The sequence below is a fragment of the Epinephelus fuscoguttatus genome, linkage group LG14 (genome assembly GCF_011397635.1).
Source record: "Epinephelus fuscoguttatus linkage group LG14, E.fuscoguttatus.final_Chr_v1".
Taxonomy (NCBI): domain Eukaryota; kingdom Metazoa; phylum Chordata; class Actinopteri; order Perciformes; family Serranidae; genus Epinephelus; species Epinephelus fuscoguttatus.
The window spans coordinates 25,065,802-25,082,542 of record NC_064765.1 but is presented as its reverse complement, the minus strand read 5'-3'; the positions used below and the strand labels follow the sequence as shown (position 1 = coordinate 25,082,542).

General features: G+C 41.8%; 1 protein-coding gene across 1 annotated transcript in view; it reads left to right on the top strand.

The window, feature by feature from the left end:
• LOC125900560 (pleckstrin homology domain-containing family G member 3) overlaps window positions 1-16,741 on the top strand; it is a 40,274-nt gene that overhangs the window by 12,343 nt on the left and 11,190 nt on the right. The window contains exons 3-4 of the mRNA XM_049595631.1: window positions 10,575-11,113; window positions 14,576-14,676. Of these exons, the coding sequence (XP_049451588.1) occupies window positions 10,575-11,113; window positions 14,576-14,676 (640 nt within the window). The remainder of the gene's footprint in view (window positions 1-10,574; window positions 11,114-14,575; window positions 14,677-16,741) is intronic.

Below are 16,741 nucleotides of genomic sequence, written 5' to 3'. Positions count from 1 at the left end.
GTTAGTTTCACTTTTAAATACAGAATTCCCCCCAAAACTTCCCAGCATAATGTTTTGACCTTGACTGACGGTGTGGAATGCAGGTTCAATTTGAGCGTGTGTGTACTCAGCCTCTGTTGTCCACTGTGCTTTATTTACCAACCTTCAGGCTAATTATTAACACAGCATTAAAAGCTCCTTGTGAGGCCAAAGGCAGCTGTAAATCAAGCCATGTATAAAGGACTATTTCAAATAAAAAACACTTGAAGTGACCTAAATTCTTTCCTCCATCAAGGGATAAGAAATCAATCCAGGCCATCCATCTCAGCGTCTAATCACCAGTGTTCTGACTCATGCTGTTTGATAATGGTCTGCGAAGACTCTGGGCCTAATCCTTGGAGGCACCCTATGTGCTTGCGCCTCCTGCTCTCCTGAGGGGCAGCCATTCACCGTTGCTAGGTGGGGAGGAGTTTTTCCCAAGGGGATCAGTGTAAGACTACCTCCCTGTCTCCCAACAGCCACCGGGGGAGGAGTTGAGTGCCAGAGGTTGTGGATGGGTGTTAAAGATGGAAGTGCAGAGTGGATCTTGAGGAGCGGAAGGGCTTTATTAAGATGTAGGCCTGTAGCAAAACACGATTCCCTCTTTATTCCTGGAAGGGAGACAGGGTCATACACTGTGCACTTGGACCTCAAAGAGCTAGCAGATTAGCTGTCGCCTCAAGAGCCGGTTTGAAGTTGTTGTGTTTTTTTTCTTTGCTTGTGAGTGGACATACTAATCAGCCAATTAGGAATAAAGATTTTCCACCTTGTTACATGCTTTAATGTGGGTGCTGAAAGTTGTCTTTGTGGCCAGTGGGAATCTCCACAAAGTAGTTAATCTGTGCTAGCACAGTAAAGACAAACAGGAGGTGAACAGACAACAGTTTTAAACAATGTTTTATGTCAAGAAAGATAAGGGGTATGTTTCAAGAAAACTGTAAACTTCAGACTTACAGGAGTACTTCATTCATAAAATGGCCATTTGTATATCTATTGCTGACCCTGTGTTACGTTGAATTCCTGAAGAAAACGTTTTTCTCGCATGCCTCAATGCTGAACAAAGAATCCAAAAACGGCTAATGTTCTTGTTAAATTGGAGTAAAGGGGTCTATGTTTCACAACAACAAAACTTAACTGAAATATCCTTCTTACAAACATCCATTTACAAACTCACAAACCTCATGCAGTTGTCTCAAGTCTCATTTATCCAGTCCTGTGCTCAGTACTTAACACACATGCATTTTTGCTAAAACCTTATTTTGTGTTTGAACTGTGCATATATCAAATTGCCCAGCCGTGCTACCGTCCATACACGAGACTGTTTATAAGGAAGTGTTTCAAACAGTAAGGTTTTACTAAAAATGCATATGTTTGGGAAGTACTGAGCATACAACTGGGTAAATGAGACTTTGATTATACTGTGCAAATTGTGTGAGAGATTGTTAAAGGATGTTTTTATAGTCTTGTTGTTGTTAAACCTCGTCCCTCTTTACTGTAATTCAACAGGAATGTTTGCCGTTTTTGATTTTTCGTACGAGAAACACAAGGTTTTCTTCCTGAATTCAAGGTAACATGAGGCGAGTAACTGATATACAATGATCATTTTGTGGGTGAAGTATTCCTTTAAGTTGGTGTAGATTACGAGCATTTCTAGAAAATAAAAACACCTTTTGTCCTGAGGGGATTGAAGTAATGTACACAGCTGCCAAGACAGTGCCTGGCACCCAGGAAACAAGGAATGCTCTCCCCGGATGACTCCAGGTGATGAAATGGAGCACAGTATTTCCCAGATTTATTTATCATCATTGCTCAAGAAGTTACAGGTACCATAAAGCTAGCGTCTAGAGGAATATGGCAAGAGGGCGTAAGGTGTGATTCATTGTTCGCTGGGTTCAAATTCATCACCTTTTGATACATGAGTCAGTGTGAATCAAGCAGGAGCGGCTATGTGAGGTATTGCTAACAGAGCAGGCAGGGGCTTGTTGCTTTCAGTGGGATGTTCTGTCCACAGTGCTGTCACTCTTTCTGAAAAAGGCTTAACACTGTTACCTCCTATCAGTTCTCCAGTGGAAAGATAAAGTCCTTTTCTGACACGAAGTGTGCCAGCAGCTTTGGGATAAGCATTTGCATGATGAACACACACATAGTCCACGTTGTTCCTGTTTGTTTGCTCCTGATTTGGTTAGAAAACAAAAGACCACAAAGCAGACCATACACGGTAGAAAGAGCTTTAGCACCAACTCTGGGTTATTTTTGGAGTCTCATAGGCAAATTTAGAAAGAAGTTTAAGTTGAGGTTTCCAGTAAGTTCATCTGAAATACTCATATAGGTGTGTCTTTCTCTGACACTGCTCCTCTTTTAACTTTTCAGTGCACACTCATCATTCATCATAATAAAAGTCTGGTCAGAGGAGTAGGAGGAATTGGAGAAGGTGATTTAGACATTATCCAGGACTTTGACACCTTGGCTACTCAGGGTTTTGCTTGGGTGGGCGAATCTCATCCCTCATACACATAAAGGTATGTGAGGATTTGAACTTGCAGGAATTACGGTGCATTTGCATATAGCTATGCTCTATCGGAATATTTTAAACATATAATCATTCAACTTTACAGGAATTGTTAATATCTGTTGTTGAGGCTTGCAGCATTTTCCATCACGCACCATAATTTTTTGACTGACATTGTTATTACCGTTGTTTTACTGTTGTCGAGTTTGTTTCCTAATACCGTAACCCAGGTAGATATTATTTTACTGTTATGTAATCCTCTGCACACACACATCTTTTTACTGTCATCCTGTCATGAGTGCAAAACAGCAGTTGGACAAGCCAGGAAGGTGGACAGGGCAGTTTTAGATGATAGAGGAAAGAGAACTATAGCTTGTTATGGATATAATTTGCATGGAGGCTGGTTTGCATGAACTGATGAAATGCGAGTCATATCATCACAGCGGTTTTGCAACAAACCAACGTCACAGCTACATGCTGTGGCTTATCATGTTCTCTGAGAAGGTGGTAATATTCAGCAGGAAATGTGTTGCTCTGATATAATCACGTCAGTGGAGGTTATAGGAACATTAGTGTCTGTTTCTTAGATGTGTCTGTCATTAACCAAGCACGCTGAGATTAGTTTTACGCAAACCAGAGAATTTTCTTTGTGAAAGAATGCTTTGTGTCCCAAACACCAACGGCTCCAGACAGATACAGATCATCTTTGTTGTACTTGTGTCTGAAGCCTTTTACAAAAGTTAATAACCAGGTGCTGGGGTTTTCATTTCAGTGTTTCTATACACCTCCTGCACCACCTTATTAGGCACTGCGTGTCAATCATGTAACCATGATGTCAGAGGCAGACAACTTTATGAACTGTCTGCTTTGTTCACTGCATGATAAGCTCAGACTGAAATGGAAACAAGTGTAGACTTCACATTATTAGTTCTAGACTGATTAGTCATCGAGCCCCTCGGTGAGCGAATGTTCTGTCTGCTTTCAGCGATGAAACAGAAGCATTTACCCTAAATCACCTGTCATATCCCTGAAACCCATGTCTTTATCAGTCAGACCCCTCAAACTCACTGGTTTTATAATCAAGGAAAGGGTCCTAGACTGGTAAGCTATTTTATTTGCTTTTTCGTAACATCTAAAATCAATTTACAACTACATTAACTTGACATGGTTATTTGGTAACATGCTGTATTTGCGTACACCAGCGCTGCATTAAAATGAATCACCGTCCAGGGGATTTGGATTCAGGGAAGCAACAAAAGAGAAGGGAAGGTCATGCTTGTAGCATTAACACACCTTTGTCTGTAAACGTTAACCTCGGCTTAACAGCCAGGAAACTGGAATTCAAAGAATTACAATGAGGGGCTGGAAGTTTTTTTTGCTTCTGCCATTCCAACCATTTTTCCTTTAGCAACAGCGTTAGTAATCTGTCCACGTGCAGCTGATATAGTGTGATCCATTAATGATCACACAGTTTCACCACACTTGTTTTGCTGGCAACTTTGTTGAGACCAAGTGGACTTTGAAAAAACTGCTGTGAGTTACTGAGGTGCCTGAAGTGTAGTCCAAATACTATACTATCTCTCTAGCCTTGACTTGGTTAATGGTTATGTCTGTGAGTTAACAGCTGTATTGATGCGGCACTGAAACAAAGGAGTGTTGTGTTTTGTTGAGGTGGTGTACTTAGTGAAATTGTGGCGTGTGAATGGGAAAATCTTTGGCTTGGCTGGAATGAAAATGTTGCTCTGGACTATGTACGTAACTGTGCAACTTGTCAGAGTAAGTTACGATTTAACAGGTCTGTCCACTGAGCTGTTGAGAAAGAAGTGGTTGGAATTTTTTGTAAATAGATACAAATATGCTGCTTACAAATGGGTTCAGAGGAATGGGTTTTAAAGTGACAGTTCAAACCCAAAACAAAAACATATTTTTCCTCTTACCCATAGTGCTATTTATTGATCTAGATTGTTTTATTCCTGTGAGTTGAGAAATATTGGAAATATTGGCAGTAGAGATGTCTGCCTTCTCTTGAATATAATGGAACTAGATGGCACTAAGTTTGTGGTGCTCAAGCACCAATAAAAACTACATTTGAAAAACTCAATGTCTTTTTCCAGAAATCTTGACCCAGTTACTCAAGATGCACAGACCTCGCTGTGAGCAGCTTCATATAGGAACTATTTCTTTCTGCCAAACTACACCCATCAACCGTAACACCATACAGACAGAAGCATGCATCCACTCAGGTATAAGAGGCTTGTGCTCATGACAGCGCAAGATGTAAACATTGATGGCATCCTCCTCTGCTGAGCTGTAACATTAGCTAGCTAGCTAGCTAGCTCAGTGGTACATGGTGAACTAGCAGCAGATGCACACTTCCTCCTGTGCAATGATTCGGTTGCTGGGTTGAGTTCGGTAGAAAGAACGTTCAAAGGGTCTGTGGATTATCTTGAGTAACGGAGCCATGGAAATAGACAGTGCTGTTGAGCACCACAAGCCAAGTGCCATCTAGTTCCATTATTTTCAAGAGAAGGCAGACATTTCTGCGGCCAATGTCTTCAACACTCTGCAACTCACACCAAAACAATCTAGATTGATAAACAGCACTACAGGTAAGAGGAATATATGTATTTTTGATTTGGGGATGAACCCTCCCTATTGCGGCTTCCAAATAAATTCAAGAATAGCCACCCTCAGACGCCATAATAGGAGATATGATGAACTCACTGTCTGTGGTTTAGTTATACTCACTGTTTGGCGATCCAGGTGCTTCGGTTGATTTTAGAGTTGACAGATTTGCAGGACGTGTGGAGAGTTGCAAGTTGACGCTAACTGATTGTCTTGACTGTCACGTTCAAAAACAAAATCCCCAAACAAACATTCCCCAAATGAACAAGCCTTTACAAAAACAAAATTCAAATCAATGGGGTATTAAACAACTTTATCAAACGATACAAAAAATTAAGATAAACCAAAAACGCAGCGGTTAAAGACTGCCACCCCGTGGCGTCTTCCACGCTCCACACTCACTTGCGCATATCTGCCTGTAATTAAAAGTTCCCAAGATGCCAGGTCAGGTGGTGCATTGAAATGACTCAAAAATAATAATAAACTAAGACTTGCTAGAAATAGATCTAACACTCCCTTTTTTACTATGTAGATATGAAGCAATCATTCCCTCACGTGACCTGTGTGAACAATTACAAACCTGTAGCGCCGACCTTCCTCAAAGCCGAACCTGACCTGTACTTGCACATGTTTCAGCTGCTGTTGTTGCTGTGATCAGTGTGCTACATTATGCATTTTCCAAAATGTCTCCTCCTTTAAGTGTTTAAATAACAGTTCTCACCTACACGCATAGTTAACCCTAATTTTATGCTGACAGGTGAATTGTAAAAACGTGTTCAAAAGTCTATGTTTGTGTACAGATGTTATATCTGACCGCCTTCGCCAATTGGTAGTTTTGTACAAAACAGATGGTTTGAACTAGTGTGCGCTGCTCACTGCCCCTGCTACAGTGGTTTCTTTTTATAGACCTTTCCCTGCAGTTGTTGCCAAAACATCGTTGGCATTTGAGTTTAGGATCAATTCCAAAAACTGTTTTTCCTACCAATAAAGTTGATGGTAACAAATGTTGCCTTAAAGCAGGCAGAAGGCCGTGCTTATCTTTGATCAGTCTCAGTTGCTGAAGGGAAAAATGCTTGAATGTTAAGTATGTATATACATTTTCCCATTGTTAACATCAATGCAATGGCTTTAACACTGCAAAGCCTTCAACAAATGGACAGTCAACAAATGCAAACAAGCCATAACACGGCTCACACACACAAATGTACATTATTGATACCTGCATACATAGATCGCACTATAATATAGCACCACACTAACATATAACATGTAAAAACAGCCAAATCATGCTTTATTTGAGTAAAAGTTGAGTATATGCCTTTAAAAGGCTAAATTTGATGCCAATAACTTTACACTCCCCACATCTGACAACAGGGTGGCACAGCAATAGGCACAGCCTTGCCACTGTGGCTACGGATCCCTCAGAGATTAGTGATAAATGTTTGCAGATGCTGAAGAGACTCTGTGGCTCCAAGCACAACCAGACACTCTGCTTTTACACTGTCTGTATGACAATGGTTGCTTGTTAGTATAACTGCATCATAACTGGTGAAAAACAACAACATAGATGCGTGTTCCTAACTGTCCGCACATGCTGGATGAAGTTGATGGGTCCCAGGGGATGCAAACCATGCTGCAGATCATGAGTTGTCTTTGTCCAGAGCGACAGGCAGAATGGAAACACTTTGCACTACATGGTGCAGGACTAGGTACTCTGCTTATCTTAGACCTGTATGTTGACCAGATCATTTGCATTCTTCTGCACGGCATGTTCAAACAAAGTTAGTGAGTGGTCCTCCAGTGCTGTTTTCCCCTGAAACCTGCGGCGTGTGGTATCAGCCACAGATAATGCCTGCCTGTGGAGTCAGTGTCTGAAGCTGGTGCTGGAGTCAAGTGTGTGCTGAAGTCTAAGATAAGTCAGATAGTATCCCTACACTACCACTGTCTTCTTTTCAATACAGTTCATTCAGACTTGTCTTGTTTTGGTGCTAAGGATGTACTTGAGAACTGATAGATTATGATTCGGAGCAATATATCAGCTAAAGAGAGTGTGGAAACTCTGCAAACATGGTGTTGATTTGTGCTGTTCCTTCCCCCTCCCTTCAACTTGGCATTGACTGCAGTCTGCAGTACAGCAGCTTTATTATAGGGGAATATTCGGTGTGAGGAAGAGAAGGAAAGGAGGAAGGTTTCACATGCCAGACACTGCAAAGCTTAAAACCAAATGTACAGACAGAAGCAGAGCAAAGAAGGCAGATGCCTCTTTCTAATTCGTAGTGGCGTAGTGGGTGTAATAGCTCACCGCTACACTCCCTTTACACCATCAACCCTGTGATTTGTCACAGAGCGTAAACAGAGTTTTCTCTAGCGGTCAGCTTCTGCTTGCCAGCTCATCTGTTTCTCCCAGTGAGGTTTTGCATGGGAACTATGTCGTTGGGATGGCTTGGATTGTGAAGCAAGTTGTGCAGTGTGAACGAGACTGGGCTCAGTATTGACTCATGGAAAGTTTGAGGGTGCCAAAAGGTGTGTATGTGTGTGAGTGTGTGTCTGAATGAACTGAAAGGCTTTTTTGATTCCCATCATACAGCTGCGTATCACATTTTTTCGCAAGACTTCATAAATCATTTTCTTCAGGCACTTCCCATGCTCTCATGTGAAAAATCTCTCTTGTTTAGTGTAATTCATTCCAGAGAGCTGTAAAGGGTTGTACTGTATGTTCTCTATAAAACTATACTGGAGATAAGTCAAGTGATCAAGCCTCTTGCAGACTGACAAAGTACCTTTTCCTTTCAACATCAGGTTTGTGTTATCAGCTGTGGTTGGCTGACCAATGATGCACATGTAATGATGAACACATTTACGCTATAAGCTTGTCAACACTGTTAAAAGAGAGTGTATTTTAGCCCCATGACATAAGCTACATCTGTTGGCCATCAACACCAAATTATGCTCTCCATCCCCACTTGGCAATATCACTTAATGTTTTGCTTAATGATGGTTTGTGCCGTGTAGATTTCCGTTTGTTAGCCTGAAGTAAAATTACACAACAAAGCTTCATTTCTTTAGCTTGGCAAAATGGTTTTGACCTCTTTGCCCCGCAAATATTTAAGGAAATGGAGCTCTCTGCACAGTGGCTTCTCAGTGCTCCATTCTCACACCGCCATGACTTCATATATTTAGGAAACATTTATGAGGAAAATTCCCCATTTGGCCAGGAAGGATGTGAAACTGAATATGGATTCCATTTCTCTTAAATTCAAACGCAGTTCAAGAAAGACATATAAACAAAGCAGCTGGTCCCCTTCCCCACTTTTTTTTTTTTTTTTTTTTGTCCCATCAGTTTTCCCCCCTCTCTGTTTTTCCAAGGTTCAGTCTTCAGCAGTCAGGAGAACAAGAGGAAATGGCTGGGTTTTCCATAGAATATGCTGTGTTGAAATTAGGCCATGTCAGTAATGATTTGAGTGAGGCCTTTTACTGTAAACCACTCCTCTGTGTCTCAGTCTGGGAGTAGAAACACAGAGCTCCGAGCTGTCTTTTATTGATTTGTGGATTGCAGTCTGCTCAGTGTAGCTCAAGTTAAAATGATCTGAAGTTGTCCCCAGACGGTGTTTTAATGCAGTCGTAGCCTTTCTGTTATGTATCCATTTGGTGGGAGACGTGATCATGAAAGACAATTTAGAGTGCATCTGGCTTCGAACAGCATTATATAACTTAATGCCAGCAACAGAAATGTAAATGTGTTGAATGCCTTTGCAAACCAGGAAGTACTAGGAAGATACTGAACGCACTGAGTTTTTTCTAAATGAAATAATAGCTGAGCATTGCAAATGTTAAATTGGGCTGTTTACCATCGCCATTTACATCTCATCCTCTGAAGTGAACTTAATACCTTAGTGCAGCTGCACAGATGCTATGGGTAAAAGACTGGGTACAGGGCAGCTGCCGGGTTTGCACAGTTGGAAATATTATTTATTACATTGCTGCAAAAGAGCAGGCATAATGAGCTTTTTACTGTAAAGTATAAAACTGAAGCAAACCCATAAAAGAGCAGGTGTTTTTAATGTGATACCCAAAATAAATGTGTCTTTTGAAATATGAATCACTCAACTTTTTACGGCTTGAAAGGCACCCTTGATATTATTGTAGTTTGGAGAGTTTGCCTCCAACATTGACATTCAGATTCTAAATCAGCATTTGAATGCTGCACAGCTTTTTCTCAGCATGTCTGTACATTCTGTTTAAAGGCATGCTATGCAGGATTTAATGCTCGCTGTTTGATACACAACATTTAAACTTGGCCCTTTCTCCTTGGCACAACAAGACTCAGAGAGCAGTGGTGGTCAAGTGAGCTGGACAGTGAATGAAGAGATTGGTGTTGGCATGAACAAAGCATTTAATCGTTATAATAAAACGTTATTTTCTGATTGTTACATGGAGGTTACTCTCTGAAGCACAAATATAAACACCCACACCTTCAGTCCTGCAGGACCTTCAGGAAGGTGCTGCATTGCTAGTGAATTATGTGTGAATTCAGCTGAAGTGCATGCTTGTGTGTGTGGCTCAAGTGTGTTCTCAATCAAACAGACACACAGACCTGCAGCCTGCATCCACAGAGCAGAGGAGAAACGGCTGGTCACTATGTTTTTATAGAGTCCAAACCATGTGCTGCTACTGGCTGGGGGATACACATGACTGCCCAGACTGCCAAACAGAAACAAGAAGAAAATACAGTCAGAGGGCAGGTTCTCTGCAGATACAGGCACTGCCACACACTGCTAGTGTGTCGTACGTGATGATGTAGAGGGATTACCTTTGTGTAAGTCTTTATATTGTGGTGTTTTGTTTTGTTTTGTTTTTAGAAAAATCCCGCATAGTTTGCCTTTAAACCTGGTATACACAGCTGCAGCTAATGTGATCATGTAATCCAGACATTTCCAAAAACTCTGGAGTGTTGTAACATGTTAAAGTCAAAATTTATTGAAAGAAAACTTCCATAATTCACAGCATGTTTTAATCTAATGCTTCGATCTGCTTCAATCCATTTTTGTTGGCATTTAGCCTTTTAAAAACAACATTTTCACTGTGGTTAAAAAGCAGTTTCCCCTCTGGCTTGCTGCACACAAAGGGAGGCACGCACTTGTCTAGTAGCTATCCAGTAGCACCATGAATTTGATTTCTCCATTAATAAAAGTTCAAGAAAAGACATTTAATATGATGAATGTTTATTCAGATTAAGGATTTTGCTAAAGCGATTAAAAAAAATTTGGGGGGCTGATGACACTTTTAAATATGACAACAGCATTTCAAAGCTCTGTCCGAAAACCTTAATAGAGGCTTCAAATGAGGGAAAAAAAAAAAAAAAAGGTCTGCCTCTCATATCTTGACACTTACCTACTGTCTGTGTTTCTCTCACCTGTCCCAGAATCTCCTCACTTGTCTTCGCCCCTCTCCACCAGTGAACATGACCATGCAAACGTTGACCTGGGCCCAGACTGTTACAGCCGGCTATGTGTGGAGCCGCTGGATGGAGAGGGTGAACGTCCAGTGAGCCTGGTGTCCACCCTGTCCTCTGGTTCATCCCGCGATAGTCACAGCCTTTTTGGGAGCACCGTAGCCCTTCCTTCCTCAACCACTCCACCCGTGCAAAGCGAGGAGGACATTGACTTGGACCTGAGCCCAGCCGAAGGCACCGGAGAGCAGGCAGGGGACCGGAGTCCCACCCTCACGGGTTCCAGGGGCGGCTGGCGGGAACGGCTGGAACCCAGGGTGATCAGCAGGCAGTGGAATAACAACGCCACATCCAACAGGAAGGCAAGTGGCGATATATCTCACATCCCTGACTCGCCTGTCGTCACACACGCCATGGCGCCCAACCCAAAGCTGACCTACGTGGACCGTGTTGTCATGGAGATCATTGAGACAGAGCGCATGTACGTCAAGGACCTGCGCAGCATCGTGGAGGTGAGTGGATGTCAGGGTTATGCTGACTGTACTGAAAGTTAATTTTCCGTTACAGTTAGTGTTTTTTTTTTTTTTAAACTTTCAGCCAAGTATTCACTGTGAGCCAACCATTTGATATTATAGGGAGTAAATCATCAGCATTCTGTGTATTTAAAGCACATGTTTGGCTTGGATTAACATGCAGCTATGACTAAATGTCTGCAGCACTCGTTGTAGGTGATTTACTGAATTTGGCCAGCGAGGAGCAAAAATTGGGGGAATTGGACTCAACGGCTGTTGAGAACAAATAATGTCTACTGTGTTCCAAGCAGCTGTTTGTGGCCTCAAACAAGTAAAACATCCATTGGATTTTTCTTTTCTTTTCATTAACCAGGATTCAGTCTGATTCCCTGCTTTCTAAACAAACCGGTCAGTTGACAAAAATGCATGCCTGACATCTGGCAGTTGTGTGCTTTGTTTAGAGACCCCGAGTTCGTAGAGATGGAGCCTGTGGAGCAGTTTATGATCTGGTCATTGTGTTGTATGTAAATCATTCTGTATATATTCACAGTGCAGTGGAAGTTTCCAGCCTGTAGCCTGGGACTATGGACTCGTATCTGGAGTTCAAACACAGAGTCAAAACTAGGACACAGTGCAGGTCTTTCATGACAGAAATCATGGGCTTTATGATCTTGGTCAAAGATAGCAGAAACCTCATCTCAGAGATGTGAAGCATGGAAAATGAGCCAGGGATGATTTCTCCACTCAACATACCACTTACACCTTATCACATCTTCAACCTTTTGTAGTCTGTAAACGACTTCCAGACAAAGAGACTTCGCTGGCTTTTCATCTTTCCTCCGTGGTACATAGAAACAGGAGCGGTCTGTTGTCAAACGGTCTCCGCTGCACTGATGGTAATGTCTTTAACACGTGAGGCATTTCTGAGACTGACTTGCAGTAAACTAGCGATCACCTCTCCTCACCTTGTCTCAGACGGTGCTGGCGTCTGGCAGTTGCTGTGGGAGGGAGCACTGCCCTCGTCGCAGCTTGAGTAATGACTTGCTCCTGACAAACACGTCCAGGACTTCTAAGTGTTTCAGCTGACAGGAGCAGCAGCCCATCAAACAGCCTGCTCTGGCCCCGGTCACACAGGCCCTGCAGCAAGCTCCAGCCTAGCCTGAGCTCTCAGGCCTTGCCAGCCAATACAAACATCTCCATCTTTACGCCAACGGGAGACATAACACAGATGAAAGGGAGAGCAATTGGTTTTTCCATAGGCTACAGTGTGGGAACACAGTTTAATACAAATGTGTCCTCGATTCTTTTATGTTCACAATATGGCCTCCATCCCATGCAGCTCATTTTAATTTCACACCAGGCCTCGAATGCGACAGAGACTTGTGAAACTCTTACTTCATTTTGGCATTGTTTCCTCAGCAAATAAGTCAAAGCTTCCACTTGATATTAACACTGAACTCACGGGCAGCTGTTGAAGCAGAGTCCACTCTGCCTTTAGATCTCGTCTGTCGCTCACTCTCAGATCTCACTCTCAACTATTCATCCATTAAATAAAGTTCTGACAACAGCTGTTTGACCCAGCTGGTCTGGCATGTGTAAATTCATCCGTGACACCTGGCCTGAACACACCCAGAATAATCATACTCAGCAAGAATGCGGTCACTGCATTTGGGATTCAGAAAGACCAGGTCTGACATATTTTTCAGTGTAGTTCTTGCTTGATACACTTGATAAGGATTTTAACAGTATTGCAAGGACAAAACAGCCCTTCTTATTCTTCAATAAAGCACAGCTTGTAGCACTTTTTGACAAGATGTTCACGTACACATGCGGTCCCCGCAGATCCTTATAAAGTCATAAAAGGCATTGAATTTATTGATCTAAAAATAAGGCCTTAAGTGGTATTAAAATGTCCTAAATTAATTCTTCAAAAGTCTTAAGAATGCTAAGACATGGGAAGTAGGATTTTATGAATTGTTTTTTTCTGCTGTTGATATATAAATCTCAAAATAACATCTACGCATCATAAATAATTTCAAGAATGCGTATTAATGCATCAGCGTGACATAGATCAGGATAGCAGAACCAGCAGCACACATATTCTATTTCAGGCCGGGATGCCCAGAGCAGAGAATCAAGATTTCACGGCATGGCTGAAACCAGTACAAAGCAATGCATCCAAGGCTTAGTGTATTTTTGCCAAATGTTTTTCAAACTCGGCATGATGGGAATCAAGGCAGTTGAATCACACGTGCAGAGTGAGAAACACACAATCACCACCCTTGTCTCTGCCAAGCCCAGAAGGTATAAGTACATCATCTTACTTTTTTATTGTTTTATGTTACAGTAAATATTTGGACAAAACTGTCCCTTGCCCCCTGGTATTGGTGTTGATTCATGGTTGCTGTTTTTTGTTGGTCTTAATTTTAGTTATTGTAAAATCTTTAATTCCATTGAGTGACATTTTAAAAACAGTCTTAAATCCAACTAGCCATGCTCTGTAGGGACCCTGTACAAAGCATTAAATCTCCCACACCATGCTAAAGGTCACGTGTTTATGGTATTAACACTAGTGGCGAGTTTTTCTATAGGAGACTATGAGACGCCCTGCTGACTGCAAGTCAGCATTGCTCTCACTGCACTGGAATTCTCCATCCATGACCGGCTGCAGTTCATTCAGTAGTGTGAAGTGATGACTCTACTCTTAATCTGGGCCGCCCGGCAGGACTGCGAAGTGTGCATCTGTGTGTGTATTTGCACCACATCGTCTGGGAGGCTGGGCGTGTGTACAAGCTGTTTACTGGTATGCTCTTTATATAGCCGCCGCATGTGTGCGTGTTTGTCTCTCGTCAACGCTCTCCTCCATTTGTTTGAAGCTGTTTGTATGCCACATGAGTGTGTTATTGACCGAGAGGGAGGGTAATCATCCAGATGTTGGCATATTGCTGTGTTTTTTTAGATATTTTTATCAACTTCTGAGTACTCCTGAGGTCCAGGGGGAATCTGATCCGGGCAGGGGAACAAGCTGTGCTGATGTTTATGGTCTGGGTATCACAGAGCCTTTCCAGACAGTCACACTGGCTTCTTGTCTAGTGGAACAAATCCTTAAAAGGATCCTTTAAAGATCACATCAGCTGTATGTGAATTGCTGTAATGATCCTGCTTTTTTTTTGAAATTACGATGCAACACTTCTCTGTATTTGTACTTGAGATGGCATGCCATTCACTGTAGCTGAACAGCTGTAGCAATCACTTAGTCAAACCAAATGTCATGTGAAAACATCACAGAGGACATAACAGGAACACAAGGAGCGAATTGTTTTCTACATGCATGCTCCCTCTACTGGTAAGAATTTGGAAGTGCCTGTATGACATTTGACTAAGCATTCAACAAATATTAATATGACCTTTTATATGTGACTCCATCTTTTATGTGTAACTCCATCTCTACTGTCTTTCCAGGATTACTTGGCTCACATTATTGATATGAGTAACCTTCCCATACGACCGGAACAAGTGTGTGCCCTGTTTGGAAACATAGAGGACATCTATGAGTTCAACAGGTGAGTTGAATTCCCTCAGTGTTTATTGTTCAAGAGGTTTTTACCAGTAGACAAAGTACCTGCAGAGGTCTCCTCGTGTCTAAAACAAATGGACCAGGTGATTGAAACCAGTAAAAGCACTGATTAAAGCAGTTTCACCGTTTCAAATCAGTGTTTCTCCTATGCTGTTTGGCACATCACAGGCAGGCAGCTAGCCCACCTGCTTATGTGTGCTCACCTGATTTCTGATCCAGATGTTCAGTAAGTTATCCACTTATCCACAAAAGCTGAATTATCAACAGAAGTCTCCTCCTGACCTGGGAATTTTAAACCAGTAGAAACACAGAATAAGGCAGTTTCACATGACAAATCAGTGTTTCTCCAAAGCTGTTTGGCATGTTGGAGACCGTCCGAGGGCCCAGCACCTGCTAATCTGTGCTCAGCATTTTTCTGTCATAACTTAATGTGTGTTCACTTCATTTCTCTGATAACTTAAGATCCAGGCATGCAGGAGGTTTATACCAGGAGCAGAATTATCAGGAGAGATCACTTCCTCTCCAAAACAAACTTACCCGGTGATTTAAACCAGTAGTAACACTAAATAAAGCCGTTTCACATTAAATAAAATCTGTGTTTTTCCAACACTCGTCACGGGCGGGTTGCTAACGATGGTGGCCGACATGAAAACACGAATGGCTCTATCTAGAGCCAGTGTTTGATCTGTCCATTGTGGGCTAGTGTAGAAACATGGCAGTGTTTCTACAGTAATGCAAACTATAATCTTTATTCAACTTTTTTATGAAGTATACTATAGTTACTAATGGCCACAACAGTTGAATATGCATGGTAGTCAGGGAAAAATGAAACACTATTTGTATTCATGGTTGCCTGGCAAAGCTCAAAAGACTGTGATCAGTCACAGGGAAATTACTCCATTTGTGTCCAGTCCACTTCTTTTAATTGAGGAATGTTTTCATATACTTTCATATGTCTGTAATATGATAGTCAATTGTAAGAAAATGGAAGAATGTCAAGAATGCCTGCTGTTATTTCACTTGCTGCTGATATGTCTTTCACTGACACAAAACGGATGTAATGAGAGACAAAGGAGTGAAACACTCTACACTAAACACACTTCTGCAGATATCAGAAAGCCAGGGAAATGGTGGTGCAGCTACATTTATGTCGGCAAGTACTTATTGCTGACCACATTGCCTGCCAAAACACACATTAACATTCCTGCCTCCCCTCACAGTGAGGAGCCTCCCCGGTAATGCCAAGGCTATTGTACAGCCCTGAACCACAAATGGGGATGATTTGATTCTTATTACTCTCTAATGAAAGTCTAACCAGCTGTACAGGACAGATTCTGACAAATTTTGGATCCCAACAGCCATGTGTTGACCTTCACTGAGAGATTAATCCTTTCGTCTCGTCTCATCTCATTGCACTGCGAGGCTGTGTTTTCCTTTAGGTTAGCAAAGAAGATGGTGATAGTGTCTTTTATCACAGCATTTTTTAGGTACAGAAATGCTTGTGTCAGCCTGTGAGCAGGTGCTACATGTTTACTTAACATTGCAACAGAGTTGTACCAATTTGCAGGAGGCTGCCAAAGAGAAACCAGTTTTTGTTGCAACAGAGATTTTATTTCCTTCAGTGTCTCTTTGGGGAAGTAAAAAAAAATAAAATAAATATCCCGATTCCAGTTTGTTCACCGTCCAGGGATCACACATTGGCAAGGACAAACCACTTACTATACTTACTGTACAGTACAGTATGTACAGTAGATGTCTTGATAACAGTTGGTTTCTTTGCTGTAATTCAAACCCTTGGTTGGCTTTGCCTTGCTTTGTGTGTCATTAAGTCACATTTGACATGAGCATGAATTGATTAACTGACAAATGTCCTGTATTTTACTCAGGAATTTTAATTTCTTTGGAACAAGTAACCATCCTCCAACTTTAAATATTGACAAAGCAATCATGGGGTATGACCAAATATTGATACTGTGTCCGAAACAAATCTCAACGCAACGATTTTCTCATTGTAACATGTTGACACATTTGCTTCTTGTCGGTTTCAGTAA